Source organism: Grus americana, chromosome Z (genome assembly GCF_028858705.1).
Source record: "Grus americana isolate bGruAme1 chromosome Z, bGruAme1.mat, whole genome shotgun sequence".
NCBI lineage: Eukaryota > Metazoa > Chordata > Aves > Gruiformes > Gruidae > Grus > Grus americana.
Window position 1 is genome coordinate 17,906,269 of NC_072891.1, and position 27,093 is coordinate 17,933,361.

Consider the following 27,093-nt stretch of genomic DNA (forward strand, 5'->3'; position numbering starts at 1 on the left):
CTAGTAATAAATTAGATGAATTCCCTCTCTAAGTTTGGTCTGTTTTGCTCGTGACAACAATTAGAGAGTGATCTCTCCCTGTCCTTATCTCGACCTACAAGCATTTCGTTATGCCTTTTCTCCCCTGTTTGGTGAATAAGGGGAGTGAGAGAGCGGCTCTGGTGGGCACCTGGCCCCCAGCCAGGGTCAACCCACCACACTAATGTAACTTTTTTAGTTACTTCAATGAAAATACTGATGAGAATGTTCTGTTTATTCATATCCATTTCACTTCCTCCTCCACAAGATCAAAACACATAGATTTTATTCCATTTATTGGAAAACTAATGAATGATGAAGTTCACAACTGAAGAAATGGATGTGACAAAATTTGTCCATATATATCAAATGTCTAACAACACAAAATTGCTTACTGTGGTGAAATCAGGACAACGCATTTTCCACAAAGATTTCATGTTGCTATCTTCATTAACAGCTTCCATTTTATTAATTATAAATTATCAATCTTTAGTTACTGCGTTCAGAATTAGTTTAGCAGCTTAATAGAGAAGTGAATGGAGCTCAGTGTTAAATGAATATTGAACTACTTAAAAAAAAGATCACAACCAGTAACTGGTCCATTTTACAAAAACTCTTTACAGATGCAGTCAAACAGGCTCACCCTCTCTCAGTGACTCTTATCAGTTGTAAGACAAAGACCATATGCTTCCACCCTGTCCCATAGCCCACAGCCTCATGGCAAAGAGAGATGAGGCTTGTGCAAAATTTAGCTGATAGAAGAGCCAACAGTAGCTCCTACTTCCCAATGCAATGGACATCCCAGTGAAAGTGAATGAGAGAGCAGAGAGAACAAAGGGAAATGGCGGGGGGGAACAACAGAATGGCATAAACACATTAAAATTCTTATTCCTGCTATAATAATGAAAGAAAGAAATCTAAACCAGCTAAAAGCGTGAAGCTTCAAAACCAATCTTGGATTAACAGCAAAGAGAGATAAAGAGATAAAGTGGAAGCTCAGGCTGAGGACACGGTTCCCATCACACCCCTAGGAAGCATGGGCTGGAAGAACGCCAAGGGATCAAACTGTCTGAAGGTAGGATTATCTACACCTACAGCATTTACCTGACCTGGATAGACCCAGGACAGGATCCCGTGGAATAGTTCTGGTTATGTACATCTTTGAAGCACTATTTATTTCCTAAGCCACTTTTTTTCAAGCCAATTTAGGTCCCATGCAATGACGGTTTGCTCACTCAATAATGTGATGTCCTGTTCCATGCAGATAAAGTGTGCTCAAATGCAATTTAAAGGACAATCTAAAATAATATCTAGATGATGGGATATCTAGGGTCAAGCAAAACAAGGGAAAGTAGAAATTGACTGAATTTAAGGCAAGGTGGGTTAATAAATACATCATTTAACCTTAACTACACACGTACCTCAATTTTCCAGCTTTACATCATTTTCAGTGTTATTTGCCATCAAGTCAAAACTAAGAACAGAGAAGAGAGCACACTCCAGCATGCTCCAGAAATACCATACAGACATGGGCTGGCAGGGTTGTTGTCACTTTAAATGAAGTAAAATTCAGTGTGGTTATGGAGATAATATAAAACCTAAACTGCCGTATAAATTTATGATGGTTAAAGTCCCAATAAAGCTGCTGCCTATTTCCTTAGGTTCTTTGAAGGTGATAATAAAATGTCAAGATATGTAAGGTTTTGTGACAGCCCATACTGCTTAATGATGACTTTAAATTGAAACAGTTTGAATATTTTAAATAAATGCTATTTCTTCTCCTAATTCTCTGAAGGCCACTTTGGTAGGTCTTCTCAAAGCAGCCCCATACAAACCATCGGGACTTGGAACCTCACAGAATTAATAAGGGACTATTAGTCGCACTACTTTTAATAACAATATAACTAGCTTTTATATATTAGTTTAGTAATTTGATTACCTCATCATGATGGTGATGAGCCCTGTTTCAGGCTGAAAGACCTGCCTCCCAATCACAGGACATATGCCTAAAACACGACGGTACAGACTGTATTCAGTGGCAGAATCCTACGCTACCCTGGCCTCTGCTTTGTATTATTTACCCAACCACATCTGGGTCAAGGTGAATGTATGCATTTGAGGGCACAGCTTTTAGGATGGCTTTCAATCCTGTTCTGAAACCAATTTCTTGGCACAATTAATGGCATAAATATTAGGTATCACAAGTTCTCCCTAAACATAATTTCCACGGTAATTTTTGTGCTCTCCATATTATTAGCTTTTTACTGTTGCAAAGAGCAGAGAAGGTATGTAGACCTTAAGATGAAAAAAGTATTAAATAATGTATGTTGTAATTGAAAAGTAAAAGCCAGACAGCATCAAAAGTGTTCCAGGCAGTATAACGGTTTTATCTGTTCCTGAAAATGAGTCGTCATATTTCAGCAAATGCATGGTCACCAATCTCAGTCTGCATAAAAATCTGTTATGGTTTTACGTGACACAGTAGTAGATTTGATAAAAAAAAATAAAAAATATTTCATATTGGGAAACACATTTCTTTGGAAATGAAAGAACATCACTTCTTCCAACATTTTCCGGAGAAGTGAGGAGTAAGTTAATGAGCTGACAATGTTGAAATATCCTGTCTCTTAATTAAAACTAAAATTGTAACAACTGTATATATAATAATGCAAATGAAAAATAAAGGTGAACATGGTTTTAGGTTGTGGAGCTAAAATATTCTAGCTTAATTGAAGAATATTCTTCTTGATTCTTCCTGTTGGTAAACTTGACATTACCATATTTTGTTCTTTACTGAAGCAAAGAAAGATGTCAAAATCATAAAATCCTTCACAAAACAGAATTGCTGAACAACAGATTGTCATGCAACTGGGACTGCCGTCTCTTAAAGTCACATCCTGAACATATAAAATTGTGGTCCTACATTCATTGATGTTTCTTTGCCAGCATCGTCTAAATAAAAAAATAATAATAACAATGGATTTGAGAAGTGAAAATAAATACCTTCATTCAGAGCATACTGAACTAACAAAGAATCACAAATCTGCACTGGGAAACCAATCAATATTAAAGTCATAAATAAATAGTTACTATACTGTCTTTCCTCATGGTTAGGTTGCACTCCAGATTGACATGAACAGAACATACATATATGTCTCTTACCTGTAGATAAATAAAATACCATAATTTACTTCTCTGAGATAACAAAATGACCTTTGAGCTCAAAAATGACAAAAATGCGTTCTGAGCTAACAAAATAATATTGCTTTCTTCCGGGGGGGGGGGAGGGGCGGGGGAGAAAAGGGGAAGGGTGGGGAGAGAGAGAAGAGAAGGCAGTAACTGGAAAGTGTGGGGGATTGAGGGGGAGAAGAAGGAAGACAGAACAGTCAAAGCTGCTGTACGGATGGTGGTTCTGCATCCTGTTATTTTTATGACAAAGGACATATTTCCCAATAATAGTAGTTGAAGCAAGTCTCCTGATTCTTTTTTCTAGCTTCAGACTGAACAAAGCTGATGGAGTCTTTTCTGACTTTTCAAAGTTAGAAATATACTTATACTCTATATCTCTTTTGTACCAGCAATCAAATAATATCAAACTCAATGGAACTGGAAACACTTCTGAAAATAAGATGATTAAATTTATCTGGACATCAATTTGCTTAGATATGAAGGGATATTAGTAAGCAAACATTCCATTACAATATATATCCAAAAAGTCTAGTCACTTTACAGAGTTCACTAATAATAGAAACAGAATTATTACAATGCATTGGCATCAACCATTTTCTCAGCAATGAGCAGCTGTTTTGTAGCACTCTTAGTATTATCTTTTCATGAGCTGCCAGCACTGACACTTTAAAAGCAACTGCTTCCACCTCTTCTGTCACCAGTGTTTATAAACACCTTAAAGTAATGTGACAACTGGCAAGGCTTGGGAAGGCAAATGGAGAAAAGTTAATTTTCAATGGAAATAAGATGGAAACACCAATGCAGAAAAATTATTCAACATGCTAGTATCAATTTGATACTGAAATTTTGGAATAAGGTGCAGACATATCATCTGCTTATATTTAGGAATGAGGAGGAAAGGTTATCCTCACTCCCAAAGCCTCTACAACCTAAACCAGAACACAGACATGTTTCTATGTGCACTGTAACAGGTCCAAGACATTTTTTGCAATATAACAAAAACCATATAGGGAGGAATTTCTCACTGCGCAGCCTGGAGGCGAGACCACTTATCTGAGATAAGGAATAGATTAATTATTTCCTAAGTAGTTGCCTAGTGAACAAAATAGAACTGCTTCAACAGATCAAAAAGGGAGTAGATAGTCATCTGATAATTCGGACCACTCACTAGGGAGCAGAGGAGCATAGCCAAGCAAGGACTTCATCTAATTCTCCTGTGCTCTAGATGACTTATCTCATCTACTGAAGATTATTCTTTCTGGCATATCTGTTGCTCCCCCCACCTCCCTGCTTTGATGCAAAATACTCAGATCTGAGAGTTTTACTCACTAAAGAGCTGTCTTTGCTAACATCACGCTATCATCATCATCATTATTATTACTATTATTATTATTAACCATGAATTGGCATCCTCTGTTGAAAGCTCATATTTGCAGAAAATGCCAGCTTTAATTATGCCAGAGCCTTAACTTATCACTGCCAAAATGAAGGCAAGATTGGCATGCCACTTGGGTATGTTACAACACAAGGTCAGACATTGCTACTGCTGTTACTGGAAATGTCTACGGTACATAAAAATAGCAGAAAAAGAAAAGTAAATCCCTACTAATGGGTAAGCAATATTTAATAGTCTAATAGTGGAATTTTCCTTTTTTTGGTTACAGTAAGCTCCCTATTGCCTTCTCCCAAAGAAAATAAAAAGGTAGACAAACTAACATCCAGGCCTAAACAAGTTATATATATGAAACATGCCATTCATAACAGACAAAAAATATTATTAATTTTAAATATATTTTTTCAATAAATTGAAGCTTACTGGTCTTATAGCTACCCAGCACAGTTGCATTTTTCATTATTTTTATATCACTCATGGAATTGAAAAGAAAAATTAATATTATGAAGCATCTTCAAGGAAATCCTGCAGTTCCTCCACTATAGTGGGAGGTGTTACAGCAGACAGACCCAGTGGGAGTTTCCCAGTGTCCCGTCCCTCCCTATAAATTTATTCATGGGATTCTCATTGTATCTTGAATTCAAGACATTACGAAGAAAAAAAGGTCTCGGAGCCAACAGAACTTTGCTTGTGTTGGAAAACTCTGAAAAAGCTCTTTTTGAAATAGTACATGTTGGGTGATACGTCTCCTCAGAAATGCAGGTTATTAAAAGCACATGAAGCCTATATTCTCTTTAGAATTTGTTATATTCAAATTCAAGCCTTCAAACTGACTTCAAAGTATTCCACGTTTTAGCTCTGAAACCTAAAAGTCTGTCAAATGCTCCAAAATGAAGACAGTACGAAACAACGATGTTCCCAGCAGAATTGAGTGATTCACAACATCAATAAAACTTGCTGTTGTGATTCAACCCCAGCCAGTAACTGAGCACCACACAGCTGTTCGCTCACCACTACCCCCCAAACAAGGGGATGGGGTGGACAACGGGAAAAAAACTCATGGGTTGAGATAAAGACAATTTAATAGGATGACAAAGGAAGATAATAATAACAACAACAACAACAACAACAGCAACGATGATGACGACGACAATGACAACACCACAACTGCTGCACAAATGCAACTGCTCACCACATGCAGAAGGAAAAAAAAAAACAACCCGATGCCCAGTCTGTTTCCGAGCAGCAATCCCACCTCCCGGCTAGCTTCCCCAGTTATATAGGGAGCACGATGGTCTATGGTAGGGAATGTCCCTTTGGCCAGCCTGGGCCAGCTGTCCTGGCTGTGCTCTCCCAGCTTCTTGTGCACATGGCAGGGCGTCGGAAGCTGAGCAGTCCTTGACTTAATGTAAGCACTACTACTACTACCTGGCAACAAGTAAAAACATCAGTGTTATTGTGTTGGGTTTGCGTGGCAAAGTTTTGGTAGCGGGGGAGCTACAGGGGTGGCTTCTGTGAGAAGCTGCTAGAAGCTCCCCCTGTGTCTGATAGAGCCAATGCCAGCCGGCTCTAAGACGGGCCCGCTGCTGGCCAAGGCCAAGCCCATCAGCACCTCTGTGATAACATATTTAAGAAGAAGTAAAACACTTAGAGAGAGAGAGCTTTTGCAGCCGGAGAGAGGAGTGAGAAGATGTAAGAAACTCTGCAGACACCAAGGTCAGTGCAGAAAGAGGGGGAGGAGGTACTCCAGGCGCCGGAGCAGAGATCCCCCTGCAGCCCGTGGTGAAGACCATGGTGAAGCAGGCTGTCCCCCTGCAGCCCATGGAGGAAGGATGAGGGGGTGTAGAGATTCCACCTGCAGCCCGTGGAGGACCCCACGCTGGAGCAGGTGGAGGCACCTGAAGGAGGCTGTGGCCCGTGGGAAGCCCACGCTGGAGCAAGTTCCTGGCCAGACCGGTGGACCCGTGCAGAGGGGAGCCCACGCCAGGGCAGGTTTGCTGGCAGGACTTGTGACCCCGTGGGGGATCCCACGCTGGAGCAGTTTGCTCCTGAAGGTCTGCACCCCGTGAGAGGGACTCCATGCTGGAGCAGGGGAACGATGAGAGGAGTCCTCCCCCTGAGGATGAAGAAGCGGCAGAAACACCATGAGATGAACTGACCGTAACCCCCATTCCCTGTCCCCCTGTGCCGCTGAGGGGGGGAAAGTTGAAGCCAGGAGTGAAGTTGAGCCCAGGAAGATGGGAGGGGTGGGGGGGAGGTGTTTTAAGAGTTGATTTTATTTTCTCATTCCTCTACTCTGTTTTGCCTAGTAATAAATTAGATGAATTCCCTCTCTAAGTTCAGTCTGTTTTGCTCGTGACAACAATTAGTGAGTGATCTCTCCCTGTCCTTATCTCGACCCATAAGCATTTCGTTATGCCTTTTCTCCCCTGTTTAGTGAATGAGGGGAGTGAGAGAGCGGCTCTGGTGGGCACCTGGCCTCCAGCCAGGGTCAACCCACCACAGTTATCAACATTATTCTCATCCTAAATCAAAAACACGGCTCTATACAGCTCTATACTGGCTACTATAAAGAAAATTAACTCTCTCTCAGCTGAAACCAGGACACTTGCATTTCTTTAAATGATCTTTAACTAATAATAAGAAACCATACCAAAAAAGACAATTCATGTTACATACTACTTCTGGATGGAAAAAAAAAAAATTAGTTCTCAGTAGCTTGAGAAATAAGATTTAAGAAGCAATATTTAATTGGCTAGCCTTAGACAGTGCTCACAGAAACATTAATAGAAAGGAATAGGTGATCTGTGAGGCATACAGCAGTTCCCTACCAGCTGCACTCAAATTCAATAGAGTATAAAATCTACCTGCCTAAGAACTGCAGCAATCCCAAATCCATAGTAGGTGTGGAGTACGTTTAACACTGGGCTTGGCATGGGCACAAGGAAGCAAGACCACCAGAGCATCAAAAAAGGCTCATCTCTAACAGTCTATGCAAGTTCTTAAAGACCTGCTCCCTGTTAGGTATAGAGATTGCTGTAACCCCATTGATCTTACAGGAATAAACGGGATAAAAAGATACAGACCTCTGACTACTGATGGATCAAAGACTGTCATATCTAATCTGCACTATAAGGAAAAGGAACATTTTAGAGATCCTTTTTGGCCACTGCTCAGTCTCATAACCTCTTATCTATGGCATAGCTAAAAGGCATAGAACAAAGTGAATTTGTAACACTTTGTTAAAGAATGGTGCTATAGCACCAGGGAAATCACTGACAACAATTAAATGTAAGCAGTGGTATATATTAAATATCATTCTGGATTGCTATCAACTATGTCAAGGTTATAAGCCTATCTGTATTACCCTGAGAATGCCAAACCCCAACTGGTTCCCAGTTTACAAAGTGCTGACTGTCTAGGAATTGGCTGAGACAGGACGATATAACCTTGGACCTTATGATGCATTTTTATATGCCAAGGACACCATAGCAAACAAGCGTCTGTGAAGGCAGCTGTCTACTGATTTTAGAAATCTCAGATTTGGAAATCCACTTTGAGATAACTCATACCTCAGTCCTTCAAGAAATCAAGGAAAGATGTGGCAAATCAGGAACCCTGAATAGATGTCTTTTTTGAGGGAAAAAAACCTTAAAATTTGTTAATGGTGCATGGTACAAGCAAAATCACCGGAGGTCACAGGAGAGGTGCATAATCGCAACGCAATAGAAACTGCATTTGAAACTGGATTTCAGTGGAAGGAACTGTAAACAGTGAAAGAAACATTAACTCACGACAGATAGAATAACAGCTGGTGCATTTAACATGGCTAAAAGACAGAGCACAGTATTCTTACGTGCCAGCAAAGACAGCACTATGAATTACAAAGCTGTTATTTAGGGTGGAAATACATTTTGAAGAACAGTATAAAATAAAAGATATGCTATGTCAGACATTGCTTTGAACATACACAGATTTTTACCTTAGTCTTTTTAATATAATACTCCATTTTTCTGAGCCATTGCAGCCCACTGTTTCTTCTTATACTGATTAGTTACCAGGGCAGCAGATCTGTGTCAATGTTAGATCACCTTTTATCATTTTTCAATTACCAATAGTTTATCTCATCACACTTTCAACCAGGAGGTAGATTAAGTCACCAAGCTCCTAGAGAGACATGCTTTTTTATGCATTATCACAAAACTTCACATTGAGCACTTAAGGAAAAAAGGCTTATTAAAATGTGCTTTTTTCATTGGTAGAATAATATTTTTGCTAAACTAGACGTAGTAAGTAGAAGATTGAAAGTCTAGTAATGGGCCAAATTATCTGATGATTTTGAAACATCTCTATCCATTTAAGAGTTATTACAGTTGATTTTGTTCTACTTACACAGTAGTGTTCATCAGCTAACACTAGTGAGCTGAAGAACTCTTCAACCCATGCCCAAGAAATCTATGATAATTCTTTCAAAGCACATAGTACAGAATACGTAACTCTGTTTTTCAAGTACAAATACTTGATCTGCCATGGAAAACATTGTGAAGAGGTGTAATCCTACTTAATTATCCTTTACTACTTTAGAAATATTCTGAGAACATCATCTAAGGTAAATGAATGCTAGCAGTGTCCCTGCAAAGCTCTGGCACAGTCTGAGAACTGGAACAGACTACGCCAGTTACATGCTTCACACTTAAATGCAGGAGCAACTTAAAAAGAAAAGTTCAAAAAGGTTAGACTTGCTCTTCTGTTCCACATTTAAAAGAGCTTTTCAGCAGATATATCTATTTTTCTCCTTGCATATGAATGAACTGGGTCAAGTCTTCAGGAGACTCCAGAGTTTCCATCAGTAACGTGGAAAATTATCTAATTTTCACCACTACAGCCTCACTGAATTCAGTTGAGATGAATATACTGGATCACCAAATTCAAATTATTACAACGCAAAACAAAATGAGCTTCACTTTTTCATTCTCTCCAGGTCACACACCTTACTTCTTCTGTACACAAGTAAACTCTCAACACTCACTGGCTAGGAGCTTGAGAGTAGCTCTAATAGTAAAGTTTAAGAAGGCCCCTAGGTAGCATATTTTGAAGTGCTTGTTCTCCAGAGCTTAATGGGTATCTGGGCTCCCTGCCCAATTTTTGGAGAGAGGTGGACCCTTCAGATGGTGCTGCTAAGAGTCACAACAGGGGGATCTGCTGATGCAAGTTGATGGGAAATGTCAGGGCTGAGGCATTGCCCTTTCTGTGTGTGTCATGAAACAGTCATTCCACAAAACCCACGCATACCCACACTGCCTCTCCGTCGGGCTGAGTGCTCCCACCATGAGGGCAGAGCCACGCGCTCCATTAGGTGCTCGGTCCAGCACAAGGAATCGTGTCGGGTCAGGTAGGGCAGTGTGCCAGTGCAAACCTTGTCCCGCGCCAACCCTGCCTGAAGCCCTTCACAGCAAGGATGGAAGGGATTCCTGGTTTCCTGCTTCTTAGTGAGTGATATGGTGGACTTTCATGGGTTTGTTTCCTCCTGGGGAAAATTTTTAATGGGGAATAAACTTCATGATTGGAACAACTCTACATTCTGTAGCTTTCATCTGGGATGGCCTGCAAAAATACTCTGACTCAGCAAATATGACAAGTTTAGAAAATTGATTTTCTCTCTTTTGTTTCCAACTGTAAGAAACGAAACTGAAGCATATGTCTTCTTGGTATGCTTATTTGTACTAGTCTAAGTAAAAACTGTCACTAAAACCTCTCATGTTTTGCATCTTCAGCTACGGAAACAGACTTGAGGGATTCAGGGCTACGAATCCAGTACCACGCTCTGACTCTCCGCAGCCACTGCCAGCGAGCACAGACCACAGAGCAAAGAGCACAGGCTTTCTGTCTTCCCAAGACATTTACATGAGTGTAAAGGAAGAGGTGGGGGACTGAAAAGCTATTGGAGGATAAATGTCTGGGGGCATATTTCTCAGTGTGAAAAAACAGCTGGAAGTCACTCGAGTACATTTGTAGCTCAATTTAAAAATAAACTACAGTTTGATAAATTTATCCATGTAAACCAGCAGAAATGTGAAAATGCAAAAAAATATTTGACAGATTTATATCTTTGTATTCCTAAATCAGATTTTCAAATATAAATCATCCAGTGAAAAGAACAATGTCAGGCCTCAAAATAGTATCTACCTGATCCGCTAATCAACTGGAACACTGCATACGTAAAATGTTACATATGTGCAAACGGAGAGGGGAAATGGTGCAAATACTGCACTTGTGACACTTCAATCCTGTGTATAGTGATCACAACAGTCCAGCTCAGCTGCTGCTTACCCCTGATGGGGTCTGCATGTGTCTGACCCTATTTAAGTCCTCTAGGTAGCCAGAAACCTACTTCTACACCTGTTCCAAACTGCCCTAAGCAGCCCAGATGACCAAATGTTGATGGACATCCAAAAATTAGAACAAGGCAATTGAACTGCCTTGATGACCAGCAAAAATATTCCTTTGTAATTTACTAATTAATTCAATTATTGCATGATAATAATATCACTGCAAACCTGGAGATGCCCGTCAAAACTGGATTCTCAAAATATAAACAAGGATTAAAAGATGGTGGCTGTTAAGGAAAATGGAGAAAAATCTAAGCTAAGGCTAGTTGAAGGCTAGTAAGTCTTCAAGGAGTCTTGACAAAAAATATCAGACAATGTGATTTCCAGTATAAGTTCCCTCAGTGTCCTAAACTGCTTAAACTGAAAAGACACAGTTATTATTTCTGTGAAGATCAGTCATTCCTTCCATCACAACAAATACGAAAATATAAAAAATATATATTTACACATGAAATTGAAAAAAGGCACTTTTTAGCCAATTAAAAAGAAGTTACATTGAATATATTTTCCCCCTTAGGAATTCAGAGAGACATTTTGTTGTGAAGTGCCACCAGTCTTGTTTCTGTTCCATCAGACTGATTCTGCTGAGTATTTGCAATGACAAGAACACAGTCAGGGGAGAAACAAATGGAGTTCTCAGCTTCCAGACACAAATTGGATGTCAGGATAGTGGACACGATTCGAATGGGTCTGTGTTACCACCAGCCATATCACTTGTATAATTTTCAAATAGCTTAAACTAATCACAGAGGAGCTTTTTGATACTGGTTTTCTACACAGCAGCAGCTAACAAGAAGCACCAGTTATAGAGAAAAAAAGTCATTTATGGGAATGAGATTGCTTGCCCCTTCTCTTGTCAGATTTTCTTTTTTTCACCTCATCTCCCCTAGGTTTAGCATGCATAATGATTAATATAGTATTACATTTTTTGAGTATATTTAGCACTGGAACTTAGAGCTAGATGTGCATTGCTGCTCCAAAAAGCTTACTGTCAAAAGATCAAAAAAGGAGAACTAAAGGAAAATTAGACTCCTCGAACATGTATAATAATCCCAAAATTCAAGCTTTAAATACCTCAAGCTATATCTCTTTCATGACTTAGCAGAAAGTTATAGTTTTTTCTTAGTGGAGAATTATTTTGCACTGCTCAGATGACGATCCACTTCTGGGCTAAATTTTCTAATTCTGAATGAGATAATCACTACTTCTAAAGAGCATCATGGTATTCTTCACATCAGAGAAAAACTTTTAGAGAAAGTGGAAGGAAATCCATGGGAGCATGGTCATGACTCATGTGGGACTGTAAGCTTCAAAACTGTTTAAATCAGGGGAAGAACAAAATTCTGTACTAAGAACTAAAAAAATTTAATTTTAGATGCTTCCTTTTGCATTTCAGTGTTGAATTTGGAAGCCAAATATTTAACTTTCTTTCACTGTCTGTGCAAAAGTATGAGAAACTGATTCACCAGGTGAAGCATCTTAAAATAGCTGAGAAGTCAAATAAAAAGATGTTTATATATCTCTGTAAGAAATAATGCCCAAAATGTATGCTAATGTACTGTCATAACAATTTAAAACTCATAGCTCTAACTGTGTTGTTAAACACAGGCACGTGTAGTTTTAAAATTACCATGTAGCTGAAGAGGTCATGTCTTCAGCTGGTGTTCAGACCATGTTCACTTTACACAAACAATCCATACACATCTAAAAAGGGGTAGAGAGAGATTCCCAAAGGCAAAATCCAAAGTTGTCAAAATTACTTTCTTACCCTGAAGAGCACTAGTACTTGACTGAAGCAGACAGCATGGGAATTACTGTGTCACAGGAAAGCATTCAGTATAGGTGCTGCCAAATGCTACCAATTCTAAACACCTGCTGAGGTAAAAAAAAAAAATGCTTCTACTTCAACTATAAACTTGCTTAACTGTTAAACAAGAGTTGACAAGAACTAGTGACTCAATCAATTACGTTACAAACAGAAAAACGGTATATGTAAAAATCTTGGTGTCAATTAATTTTATTTTCACTAGCTTCCATGGGAATAACAATGGGAAGGTTACATGAACAGGAAGAAAGCATGAAGAGTTCTACCAGGAACTGTTTTTAATAACTGTTTTAAATATAAGCTATCTTTTCATAGAATCATAGAATCATTTTGGTTAGAAACGACCTTTAAGATCATCAAGTCCAACTATTAACCCAACACTGCCAGGTCCACCACTAAACCACGTCCCTAAGTGCCACATCTACACATCTTTTAAATACCTCCAGGGATGGTGAGTCAACCACTTCCCTGGGCAGCCTGTTCCAATGCTTGATAACTCTTTCAAGTGAATAATTTTTTCCTTATATCCAATCTAAACCTCCCCTGCCACAACTTGAGGCCATTTCCTCTTTTCCTGTCACTTGTTACTTGGGAGAAGAGACCAAAACCCACCTGGCTACAACCTCCTTTCAGGTAATTGTAGAGACCAATAAGGTCTCCCCTCAGCCTCCTCTTCTCCAGGCTAAACAAACCCAGTTCCCTCAGCTGCTCCTCATCAGACTTGTGCTCCAGACCCTTCACCAGCTTCATTGCCCTTCTCTGGACACGCTCCAGCACCTCAATGTCTGTCTTGTAGTGAGGGGCCCAACACTGCACACAGGACTCGAGGTGCAGCCTTACCAGTGCCGAGTACAGGGAGACGATCACTTCCCTGCTCCTGCTGGCCATGCTAGTGCTGATACAAGCCAGGATGCTGTTGGCCTTCTGGGCCACCTGGGCACACTGCTCGCTCATATTCAGCTGGCTGTCAACCAGCACCCCCAGGTCCTTTTCCACCAGGCAGCTTTCCAGCCACTCTTCCCCAAGCCTGTAGCGTTACATGGGGTTGTTGTGACCCAAGTGCAGGACCTGGCACTGAGCCTTGTTGAACTTCATACCATTGGCCTTGGCCCATTGATCCGGACTGTCCAGATCCCTCTGTAGAGCCTTCCTACCCTCAGGCAGATGTTACAGTGTTGATTAATTCTATTCATGCAAGGAATTTTAACACCTGCATTTTCAGTGCCTGGCAGCTACTATGCCAATCAAGAGCCCCAATAAACAGACTGATTTTTTTAAGCTATATTTAAAAGATCAATAAACATATATATGTATGATATACAAACTTTAACAGATATATAAATAAAAATCTACCTAGGGCTAAGTTACTAAAATTGTCACATAATAAAAGAACAAAGAGAAAATGACATTTACAGTATAGATTGGTTTTGCCATGGGCAAAATAGATAAGTGATGGGAAAAAGAGTGTTTATATGATTGATGCTGAAGGAAAACCAGTGTTTTGCTTAGTTCATTGGAAAGTCTCTGCAAGGAAAATGTAAGTTTCTTGTTTGGTTTCAGTATCTTAAAACTTCTTGGTGATCAAAACAATGCAGCATTTCTAGAAGTTACCCCTTGCCTGTTGAAATTACATTTTAGTTGCTTTTTTTCTTTCCCCATTTCCATATTAAAACATATCTGTCATTAAACTTCCCCACCTGGAAAGTAATTCTCATGTGGGATGCCCACTCATTTTTGAGACAGATGAAGGTATAATTCATGTCTTTGGTTGAAGGAAGAACTGATCATCCTGAAGAGAACTACTACACCTTTTTCAATAATGTGCTTTGGAAATCCCACAGGAGGTACTCTTAAAAAACAGATTCATTTTAAATTACAGCAATATTCTCTCTCCAGGTTCAGGTTTTGGCCATAAATCTTGTATGCCACTATCCTAAAAGCATCTAGAGAAGCATCAACTCAGCAGTGAAATGTAAAGTTTTTAGTAGAGATAAAAGTTTGTCATGAGCTTTTGAAATTGCCAGTCACTTGAGGTAACTAAGCATATGACGCATGGAGAATTAATCTGGAGAGATAAAAATTGCAGATAGGACTATTTTCTTTGGTTTCTATTCAGGGGTACAGAGATGCTGTTAGGAACCGTCACACTTTGAGACATACTCACATGAATGTGTACATGCACATTTGTTTCATTTATCTTTACCTTCTCACTTTCTTTTTTTTTTTCTTTTTGACACTCACATCTTTCCTCTCTCCTACAGGTAGCCAATTCTACAAGGCCCATGGCTAGTTATATCATAATTAGCCATTCAGCCACTTTCAGCTTTTCACAGATGGTTTCTCCCACGCATATACAAGGAGAATATACATGTGCTATACAGGGCTCTAACGTCACAGCTCCTCACCTAGGAGCGCCCACTTGAGCGCAAAGCAGGATCTCCAACGTTGCATACCATTTTGTCACAGAAAACCAAGGTTGAAATGACACCGAATACACTGCATGACAGCAGTTCCTGCCAGATCAATACCAAGTTGCAACACTTACTGGAAAGAAACTACACACCACAACTACAAAGCAGTGCACCAAGATAAGCAGATGCATAGTTAAGCATGTTACTATTGGTTCTGAAAGCAAAGAGGCTGGATACAAAGAGGTGTTTTAAGATAGGGGAAAACACTATAAGCCTAGACACATGGAAAAGCTATGACAAAGTACATGTCTGGGTTAAGAAAGATGAAAAATGGTGAGAAAAAGAGCATGTGCCTGGTGCAAGTACAGTGAAGAGAGTCTAAGAGTTCAATCACAGCCTTCATTTCTGCTTGGAAGCAAGGAGCACAGCTCTGAATTAGGTTATTTTCCTGTTCTTTTCGGGTCACAACTATATTTAAATCATACATTACGCATGTGGGATAATGTCATGGTTATTTGGAATAAAATCCATGAGATTCAGGTTAGAATTAACTCATTAAATATAAATTGCAGCTGGAAAAGCCATTTCTACACTGCCATCTCAGTTCCTCAGCCCTCTCTAAATAGGTTTATACCATTGCATCTTACTCCCTAAGTGGTTAATTCAGACTATTTTATCCTTATAAAGCAGAACCTTATTCCTAATTAACCATTAAGCCACTATTCTATTGTTCTCCATGGGAGCCATAACAACAGAAACCTGCTTAAACGAGTAGTGTCCCAGGCATTTTATTTTAGTAGAAGGTAGTCAAATTTGATGAAAATCAGAACATGACCCTCAGCCCATTGACATGTGGTGAATTCTGTATGATTTCAATCCTGGTATTATTCAATAAAATGCCAACATGAGCTAAGGAACATGACAGACTGGGAAAATGAATAAATGCAACAGTGCATGGATGGTCTACCCAGCACAGCCCAGTACAAGTTCTCCAGTATCTCCCTTTTCCACCTCTGAGACCTTTCCGAGATAACTGAGGCAATGCTTTCCCACAAAATCCCACAAAATTCACCAGCACACTGTTCTCTGCATAAGAGAATGAGAGAATACAGTGGTGGGGTTTGGGTTTTTTCTTTAAAAGGCTGTTCATAGCAACTGACAAAATTCTCCTTAAAGTAGAACATAGAATAATATCAATCTGAAATCTAATGAATTATCTTTCCACCCTTTAATATATGATTACTTCATTTAAAAATCAAATGTCCTTTGTAGCCAAATGTTAGATAAAGGTTAAAATTGTTCATACCGAGCTCCTACTTGTACACTTTTCTGATTTATTTTTCCTGTATAACTTGTTCCTTAGCTTTCAATTAGTAATGACACCCTGTAAGGACATCCTGTTGCTTTCTTTAATAAATAAATAATATATTAAATATTATTACAGCAGATTGTATGTCTCCATTTCAACTGATAACTGGGCATACTTTACCATGTAGACTAGCAACCAGCTTCAAATTTGTCTTCTAAAAATTTATTTTAAAAGTATCTCTGTTTAACACAGCATAAAATGGCCATAATGTATCCCTAACAATCTCTAAAGATGATTCGCCCTAGCACCTTCAGAAAGAGAATACCAAGACAAATTAAAATCTGTGCACAAATCTAAGGTATTTATTCAACTGGCTTATTTATATGCAAAGATCTATTGGTATTATGCAAACAAACAGAGAGGGAAAGGATCTTATGAGGCATTCGTGACAAGCTGAGAGTACCTTTTAGTTAAATTACTGTTGCTGAGTAATTTAGAAGTGTAAACAGTCATTCTGAACTGGTCACTATTAATACAAAGCTGAAAATGCAGAGATACCTATGCTTAGTCTGCAAAATTGTGATTCTTGTTAAAATATATTGGAAAAAACTGAAAAATCCAATTCACAGGTTCCCCTTTTGTCTCATCACTGCAGGAACCAAAGGCAGCTTGTAAGATGTTCGCTCGCTGCAATATCGCAGTGTCCAAACCATGATCCAGACCGGGGGCTGCCCAAACAGCTCTTTGGCCATCATCACCTTCTCTGACGGCTCTTCAGCTCCAGGGAGGGAGAGAGATGACGTGGTGAGTGGCTGGTAGCTCTGTCTCACAAGAGGACTAAATGTCCCCAACCTCCTCCCTTGCCTGACATGGGGTGTACCCATCAGGCCATTACCCTGTGAAAGCAAAGTGGACGTTCTGCTTGTGTTAAAAGCTTAGGATGGAAGAACAAGAGGCTTTTTTCCAAATCTGCAGCCAGGAGTAATGTGTGCAAGCTCTAGCAAGTGCAAAGCAAGGATTTATCTCTAGAATGTCTTAGAAAATAATGAACAACAAATTAGACTTTAAAAAATCTTTCTAAAAAACCTGTGCTACACTTCACTGTCAAAGACAGGCTGACATAGTTCTGATCATTTTCAAAACTGACTAGCATCACTTAGAAATGCTACTGCAGGGGTGAACCCACCTTCTTGGGTCTACAGCCAAGACTCCCAGCAACAGGCCCATTACCATAGAAGCAGACAAAACTCATATAAAGAAGAAAATATTATCTTTCAAGATTTGAGTTCAGGGAAATTTATCTCAGGCTATGTTCCACATGGTTCATCTCCCAGGGAAAACATCATCGCCACACAATTACTCTCCTGGCGTAGGCACACAAGAAAGGCAGCTCAGTTTGCACAGTCTTAAAAAGGGTATAAAAAGATGAAGCGAGAAACTTTACACTCGTAACACTTCCTATTTACTCTGTAGGGGGATGGATTACTCTTTCCATGAAAGTGATTATGAGTAGACCATAAAGTAGGAAATTAAAAAACCAGAATACGCTATGTTTTGCTTGCATTTCAGTAATTGCCTGCTCTACAAAATGTGCTGTACTTTTTCAGCAGTTAGTATTCTATTATTAGGAAACCGTGGATCATAATGCCTTCTACTTGTCTCTGTTGGTTATGTGTATTTTCCTACTCTTGTACAGAACTTAAAAGTGTGAAAAATAAAAACTTGACAGTATGCTCCACCATCTACATCAGTCATAGTTCATGGATGTATGCTTTAGCTGAAATGAAACATACTTTTCTCAAATAAATATTTTTTGTTGAAATAAATAAAAAAAGGACTGGCACAACTGAGGACAATTTACCCATCTAATGTTAAAATATGGATAGTTCCACGTAAACAAAAAGGATTACATGAAATGAGATCCATTATGATCTCCCATTTACCTATTCAGTAGAGATTGTATTAGGTGCTCTGTTTAGCAAAACACAGACAATACGGTTGTAAGTTACATGACAGAGAAGAAAAATTATTATTTAACAGCCCTGAGAGTTGCGTATCTATATATTACGAGACTGATTTTTGCCTTTATGAAAATGTTTCGATTCACATGTTCTTCCATATTCTATAATGCTTTATTTTGGCATTTAGGTATTATTTATGTATCTTTTCTATCATTTCAGTTCTACCCATGTAAGCAAATTATATTTAGTAAACTAGAACTACACTATCAAGACAATATCAACAGCCTCACCAGCATCAAAGAAACTGCCTTGACACTCTCTAATTTTAAGTGGAGAAAGGAAAGGGCTAGTAGTCAGGGTTCTGGCTCCATATGATCAGAGTTTGCAGATAAAATTCCTTGCTCTCAACTGCTGTCATAGAGACAGACTATCCATTAGCCAACATCCCAGCTGAATTAAGGAGGAATCCCAGCACTGCGAATCCTACCCAGTAACAAACGGACAGCAGCACAACTCCCAGGCACAAAGGGAATGCATTCCCTCTGGGCAGCCCTCTGCTCTGATAAAGCTACAGAGATCATCTTCTACCATAGCTATGTAGAGCAAGGAGCACTCTTTAATTTTATAACTCACACTGGAAGCAAACAGCATCAGGTTTTTTTCCCTCTAGATTATGCGGAGGGGGAGCTGGTCGGCACATGTCAACAGCTTCATCTGGTAGGGAAGATAGGAGAACAAGAGGAAGTCCCAAGCAAACCTGACAGGTGTCTGAGATACAGCCCAGCACAAAATGGAAGTCAGCTGTGTAAGATGTACATACACAAGCAAGTATTTGCACACTGAACAACAACATAGAATCATAGAATCATAGAATCATAGAATCATAGAATGGTTTGGGTTGGAAGGGACCTTAAAGATCATCTAGTTCCAACCCCCTGCTGCGGGTAGGACACCCTCCACTAGACCACATTGCCCAAAGCCCCATCCAACCTGGCCTTGAACACTTCCAGGGAGGGGGCAGCCACAAGCTCTCTGGGCAACCTGTTCCAGTGCCTCACCCTCACAATAAAGAATTTCTTTCTAACATCTAATCTAAATCGACCCTCCTTCAGCTTAAACCCATTACCCGTTGTCCTGTCACTACACTCCCTGATAAACAGTCCCTCACCATCTTTCCTGTAGGCCCCTTCAGATACTGGAAGGCCGCAATTAGATCTCCCCGGAGCCTTCTCTTCTCCAGGCTGAACAATCCCAACTCTCTCAGCCTGTCCTCACAGGAGAGGTGCTCCAGCCCTCTGATCAGCTTCATGGCCCTCCTCTGGACTCTCTCCTGTGCTGAGAATTTCAGAGCTGGATGCAGTACTCCAGGTGGGGTCTCACGACAGCAGAGCTGAGGGGCACAATCACCTCCCTCAACCTGCTGCTTAAGCCTCTTTTGATGCAGCCCAAGACACGGTTGGCTTTCTGGGCTGCAAGCGCACACTGCCAGCTCACGTTGAGCTTCTCATCAATCAAAACCCCCAAGTCCTTCTCCTCAGGGCTGCTCTCAATCCATTCGCTGCCCAGCCTGTAGTTGTGCTTGAGATTGCGCTGACCCACGTGCAGGACCTTGCACTTGGCCTTGTTGATCTTCATGCAGTTTGCACAGACCCACCTCACAAGTCTGTCAAAATCTCTCTGGATGGCATCCCTTCCCTCCAGCGTGTCGACCACACCACACAGCTTGGTGTCATCAGCAAACTTGCTGAGGCTGCACTCGGTCCCACTGTCCATGTCGCCGACAAAGATGTTAAACAGTGCTGGTCCCAATACCGACCCCTGAGGAACACCACTCGTCACTGTTCTCCACTTGGACATTGAGCCATTGACCACAACTCTTTGAGTGTGACCATCCAGCCAATTCCTTATCCACCGAGTGGTCCATCCATCGAATCCGTGTCTCTCCAATTTAGAGACAAGGATGTCATGCAGAACAGTGTCAAATGCTTTGCACAAGTCCAGGTGGATGACATCCTTCCCTTATCCAATGCTGTAACCCCATCAATAGAAGGCCACCAAACCTGTCAAACATGATTTGCCCTTAGTGAAGCTGTGTTGGCTGTCACCAATCACCTCCTTATTTTCCATGTGCCTGAGCATAGTCTCCAGGAGGGTCTGCTCCGTGATCTTGCCAGGCACGGAGGTGAGACTGACCGGCCTGTAGTTCCCTGGGTCTTCCTTTTTACCCTTCTTAAAAATGGGGGCTATGTTCCCCCTCTTCCAGTCGGTAGGAACTTCACCCAACTGCCATGAGTTGTTAAATATGATGGAGAGTGACTTAGCAACTTCATCCACCAGTTCCCTCAAGACCCACGGATGCAAATCATCAGGTCCCATAGACTTGTGCACCTTCAGGTTCCTCAGATATTCTCGAACCTGATCTTCTCCTACAGTGGGCGGTTCTGCATTCTCCCAGTCCCTGCCTTCGGTCACCTGGGCAGTGTGGCTCAAGCATTTGCCAGTGAAGACTGAGGCAAAGAAGTTGTTGAGTACCTCAGCCTTCTCCATATCCTGGGTAACCAGGTCACCTGTTTCATTCTGGAGGGGACCCACATTTTCCCTCGTCCTCCTTTTATCACTGACATACCTATAGAATCTTTTCTTGTTGTCCTTGACATCCCTGGCCAGATTTAATTTTATCAGGGCTTTGGCTTTCCTAACCTGATCCCTGGCTGCTCAGACAGTTTCTCTGTATTCCTCCCAGGCTACCTGCCCTTGCTTCCACCCTCTGCAGGCTTCCTTTTTGTGTTTGAGTTTGCCCAGGAGCTCCTTGTTCATCCATGCAGGCCTCTTGGTGGTTTTGCTTGACTTTCTCTTTGTTGGGATGCATCGCTCCTGAGCTTGGAAGAGGTGACCCTTGAATATTAGCCAGCTGTCTTGGGCCCCTCTTCCTACCAGGGCTGTGTCCCATGGTATTCATGAGTAACTGGTTTGCATATTTACTTAGTCCTGCTAGGGAACACTTCTTAGGGGAAAAAAAAAAAAAAACAAAACCAAGAAAAAAGTGCCATACAGCTCAGGTTTTGATATTTCTCATCAATCCACATAACCTGTCCCCAGCCATAGACTTTATGTAGGAGGATACAAATTCACTAATTTACACAAGGCATTTTCCAAGCACAACTTCCCAAAAAAATGCAAAACTTGCTTTTCTGTTTCCTTCCTGTAGAAATTTACAGGAAACAGGGATTTTCTCCTGCTTCAGTCTTCTTAATGGTAGGAAAGCAGAAGACAACAAAACAGAGGCTTTGTTGCAGAATTCACAGACTTTGTGCCAGTAAGAAAGAGTTGACTCTCCTACGTCTTCTTTGCCCCAGAGTTACTTAACAAATTTCCTTCCCTCATTTCCTCTGAGCTAGACAACTCATATTTGATTGATACATCTGTAATAGGCAATAAAAATGTGTGTCCCACTTCATGATAATTTACTTTAAAAATGCCACTCATCCTGTACTGGAATGCTTATTTGCCATATTTCACTAATTGACACAACTTTATAGGGCCTAAAAAATACAAGTTAAACTATTTCCTTGGAGGACATGAATTAAAACTGAATGAAAAGAAAGAAAAAAAATATGTCACCTCCCATTTCCATGGTACCATTAATTTAAAACGTAAGTTAAACTGTATAGTGCCATCATTGACAGAAAAACTCCATGTCTTGTAGACACAGTCCTGTTAAAATAAAATTAATAATCCAATCAATAAAGATAAGTGTTTTCATCCAACACTACCAAGTACCCACCTAACTCATCATCTCTCCCTTCCCACACAATTCCCCAGTCAGTGATCAAAAGGAGGGACAAAACACCTTGACTTCTCACATGGCTGTAGGGGAAAGAAGTAGTAGTTTGATTTTCTATAGGGGGCAAAAGTCATCTGTATACCTACCACAGAAACAACAGGCTACTTAAGTAAGAGTTGTCTTCTGTTGTTCAGATAACACAAGTGTTCTTTGACAATATTTTTATTTAGGCAACAATAATGACTCATCACCATATACAAGTAATCCGTATTTTTGTACTGTTGGCAGCAAGCAGAACAACAAGGAGAGGACACCTAGTGGTGATCTGTGATAGGGTTGGTAACGTGGAAGGAAGCAACAGATTAAATTGTTAATGCAGGACTTGATTTAGCTGAACTCTACACACTTACTTAATTTTTAAGCACTTTAGTAAGATTTAGCTTTCAAGCAAGCTTGTATTTATGAGCTTTTCTGGATCAGCATCGCTGTGATTACTGTAAATAAAGCAGCAAAAGGCTGAATAAGACATGTCTGTGTGATATGCTCAGAAATATGTTTCAACACCTATGTAGGTTCATAAGCCTTGAAAAGATTTGGCAAATTGAATAACAGATTTCAGTACAAGTCAAACCAACATAAGACATGGCTGCGATTTACAATTGTCACATATTTTACTGGAAGATTTTTTGCAAAACATAACCTTTATTGCACATCTTGCAATAAGCATTCACTCACTTTAAAATTGGTTCCAATTCTACATAATCAGATATGTCAGAACAAGAAAGACTTACTCATACATCTGCTAGGTCTTGTCCTGTAATTAGAGTAGCTGTAAGCAAAGGTATTAAAGTCTGGTTTTTAAGCAGAGTTTGGAAAATATTATTTGAAAGAATCAGTAAATTTATATCACAGACAAACGTAAGGCAAAGTGGCATAGTATTTGACAGCTAACAATGTATTTATTCCTAATTGTTCATATCTTTTATTTTTAATTGTTCAGTTATCTATGAGCATATCTAACTAAGAATAACTTACTAGTTACATGCAAACCTATGTAAAACGTTCAGGGGTCAGCAGCTTAGGAAATCTCATAAAATAAGTTAAAGTAAATAAGAATTAGGGTCAGTATGTCCTGTTCAGTAATTTTAGGAACGTATGCTAAAAAAAAAATAAAATATCCACAACAAAACCACTATCAGAAATTACTGCAAAAGTATAATTTCTGTAATCACCAATTTAAATAACATTTTTTCTGGCGTGTTACAGTATGTGTGTATATATATATATACACACAATATATAGATAATTTTGTTTAAGTAAGTATATGATCTATTTGTCAACATCTGAGTTGTAAAGGACTGGAATATTAGATATTGTAGCTAAAAAGCAGTTTTAGGACAGTGTGAATTTGCAAATTCAGTAAATTAATTCCTGCCAACATATTTTGTGTCCCGTTATTAAAGTGTTTCTTCCCATTTCCACTGAGTCATTCATTCAGATAAACTATTAACATCAAACTGATATGAATATATCAATCATATTTCATATATATTGAACCACAGGCTATAGCTCTATTCCCTCATAACACTTAAGGAGAAAGCTTCTGCAATGCATATATTATTTACCTCAGTATTATTCTATGTGGCTGTTAGCAACTTGATCTTGATTTAATTGATTTAAATGATGTGGAAATAAATAAAGAAAAGGAACCATGTTTCACCAGTATCATATAAAAAAACTTTTAAATTTTTGCATACTCATCTTGAAGTTCAGGATACTGGCCAACTAAAGTCCAGGTATGTGATACTAAAAAAGGAAAAGCTCAAACAATTTCAACCTGCCTTTTCTGTTACAGGATGTATAAATACCTTAGTGAGATAACAACTGTATTATACAATCTGGTTTGCTCATCAATCAGTTTTCCATGAAGTATCCTCTTGGCAGGTTATGAGTTGCCTGGCTGTGCTCTCAATATTTTTGACATAATGCTTATTATTCTGGATACAAACATGTAATATTTCAGATTTATGTGCACCATATTTAAAACCAACATGTCAGCCCATACGCAAAAACTATTACATCCTTTTAACGATACACAAACAGGCTTCAGTTCTGTGTCATAAAAATTAGTTAACAGTTGCTCCCTGTTGTGCATGTGCAAACACACACAATACAGAAAAGATCAGCAGCAAAGGTCTCCCTGACTACCCCTATGGGATCAGCCAGCTATTGTTTCCTAATTTGGCAAAGTTCATCTGTACCCTTTTTTTTTTGGTTTAAAACATTACAATGCTATAACACACAATTTCTCCAATGTGGTAATGGATCACCATGCAGAACAGTTTCACAAGCTACATCCAAAGTAATTAGCAACTACCATGATAACAAAGCCAGATATGAAAACCCATGACCACCTTCATTTCTCATACTGTAAAATGCTAAACAAGAAAAAAAGAAAATTTTTTTCTTGCACTTATTTCATTTTGGGATTTATCAGAACCTGATTCAGTCTACATATTTATCACTGTTACCGCATGTTCTCACAGTCATAAAATGAGCTTCTTGCTGCCTTACTGCAGGCTCAAAAAAAAAAAAAAACCCCAAACCAAAAAACCCCTCAGACCCTCTTTCACCTTCCTGAGAACATTCAGGGAACACTATAATGTGTTATCAAACACAAAAAGATGGACTCTACTTATTTTTCAATACTTGTCAAATAAAGTATCATACAAGAAATATTTCACAAGTTTTACTAGTGGAATCAAAGGTGATTGCTTTGCAATCAAACAGCCATGAGCAAAGATTAAAAGGACCAAACACCAGCCATTGCTGGTTTGGATCACATCCTCCGGTCACTTGTAGTTCCACTTAGTGGCCGATTCAACTATTTCTGATTTAGAATACCTGATTTATCTCTGACAACAGACGGAAGGAGGAAAAAAACGGTATTCATTTCTCTGCTTAGTAGGACTTTATAGTGGCAAGCTATTAACTCAAGCTGCCAGAAAATAATGTCACTGAATGCATTTTAGAAGGTTGTCTCTCTGTAAAGCACAGAGGAGACAAAAGCACAGCTTTATGGTAGAACTGCAAAATATGCTTAATCATTTGCCTTAGTTAAATTGAGTACAAAACTGCAGTGCTCTATTTCTGTGTCAAAAACATAGTAACACTGCACTACAGGGAGGCAAAAAGAAGCAGAATTTACAAAATAAAGTAATAAAAAGTAATGACCTATTTCAGGAGCTTTTTCAGAAACAACTATAAGTTTATTGGACTTTTGATACTTAGTATCATCCAGCATCATGCCATTTTTAAATATAATCTGACTTTATTTATGAGATGACTTCACATTTAAGCTCCTGTTAAACCAAAAAGTGAATATAATACTAGACGTTATCAGCACAAAAAGCACCATAAATGGTACCAAATCATCCTTCAATATTCATTTAATAAATCTTTATCAAAGTAAATAAATTTATGCACATCTATTTTAATAGTGCTTCCATGACAATGTTTTCCAAAGTAATTCTCATTACACTTCCTGCAAGAAAGGTTTAGAAAATGGCAGTTATTTTCCCCGTGATTTTAGCACTTCCTTTTAAAATATATTATTATATTTAGAACTAGAGAAATGGGGACAGGCAAGAAATGAAATGACTGAATCATGGTGGTATGTGCCAAAGCATTAAACACTTCCTAGCCATAAGCATGCCAAATTAGGGAATGCCATAATTTCCTGGAAATGTCACCATGCCAAATTGGCAGGCAGCATAAGGTCATGTCTGGAAATAGTGGAGTTGACAGTTTAGAAGGCAATGCCTCAAAATTTGAACTACCCATTTTTTATAAAGAAGGTCAGTATTTGATATATTCAGCCTACGTACAGCCTTCAATGAACATTCTAGGAAATCTACTCAATTATAAATGGTTTCAGTTTCTCCTGAAATAGAAATATATGAACATGTATTCTAAGTTCTCTGTGATTAAAGAGTATTAACTTCATAAGTTTAAGTGCTAGTCACCAAACTCAAATGCAGATTTAGGTGGTTGCTAAAATTTCTACATACTCAATAGGAGCCCATCCATGTTTCTTGTGCTGATGGTCCCACACATATTATTGGTCTCTGTTGTTAGCAGAGAGGATGGTTACTTTGTGCTTTTTTTTTTTTCAAAAAGGCTTTTCTATTAGCAACTGTATGTAATTACACTAATTGGTGAGTAAAAACTCTTTGTTCTGGTTCTTGTGCAGCTCTTTAGAGAGACCTGAGTAGTTTTTGTAGGAATAAGATCTTAGCAAATGATAACTGTATAAATCTTACCTCTTCCCACTGGTGTATGTATCTAATCAGTCTTGACAGGCGTAATAAACGTAACAGGCTCAGGATTTTTGTAAATCTCACAATACGAAGTGCTCTTGCTGTCTTGTAAACCTCCGAATCCATTCCTTTTTCTACAATGAGAAAGATATAATCCACTGGTATTGATGAAATAAAGTCAACCACAAACCAGCTTTTTAAGTAATTCATCTTAATGATTTTAGGATCCAGTATTATTTCAGAGCTGTCTTCATTTACAGTCCCAGTTCTAAAATTCATGATCAAGTCCAATAGAAAAACAGTGTCTGATGCCACATTGAAAATAATCCATGGCGTTGTTGTTTGCTCTGTGAAGAATGTGATTCCGACTGGTATAATGACAAGGTTTCCAACCATCATTATGAGCATGATTAAGTCCCAGTAAAACCTAAAAAAAAAAAAAGGAAGAAACAGAATGGTTGATGTACTGTGGTAAAACACGCTTAGAGAAATGGT

At 39.2% G+C, this 27,093-nt stretch overlaps 1 protein-coding gene across 1 annotated transcript in view; it reads right to left on the reverse strand.

Moving 5' to 3' along the window:
- The window catches only part of HCN1 (hyperpolarization activated cyclic nucleotide gated potassium channel 1), a 213,112-nt gene that overhangs the window by 158,538 nt on the left and 27,481 nt on the right, over positions 1–27,093 (reverse strand). The window contains exon 2 of the mRNA XM_054811028.1: positions 26,602–27,025. Within this exon, the coding sequence (XP_054667003.1) occupies positions 26,602–27,025 (424 nt within the window). The remainder of the gene's footprint in view (positions 1–26,601; positions 27,026–27,093) is intronic.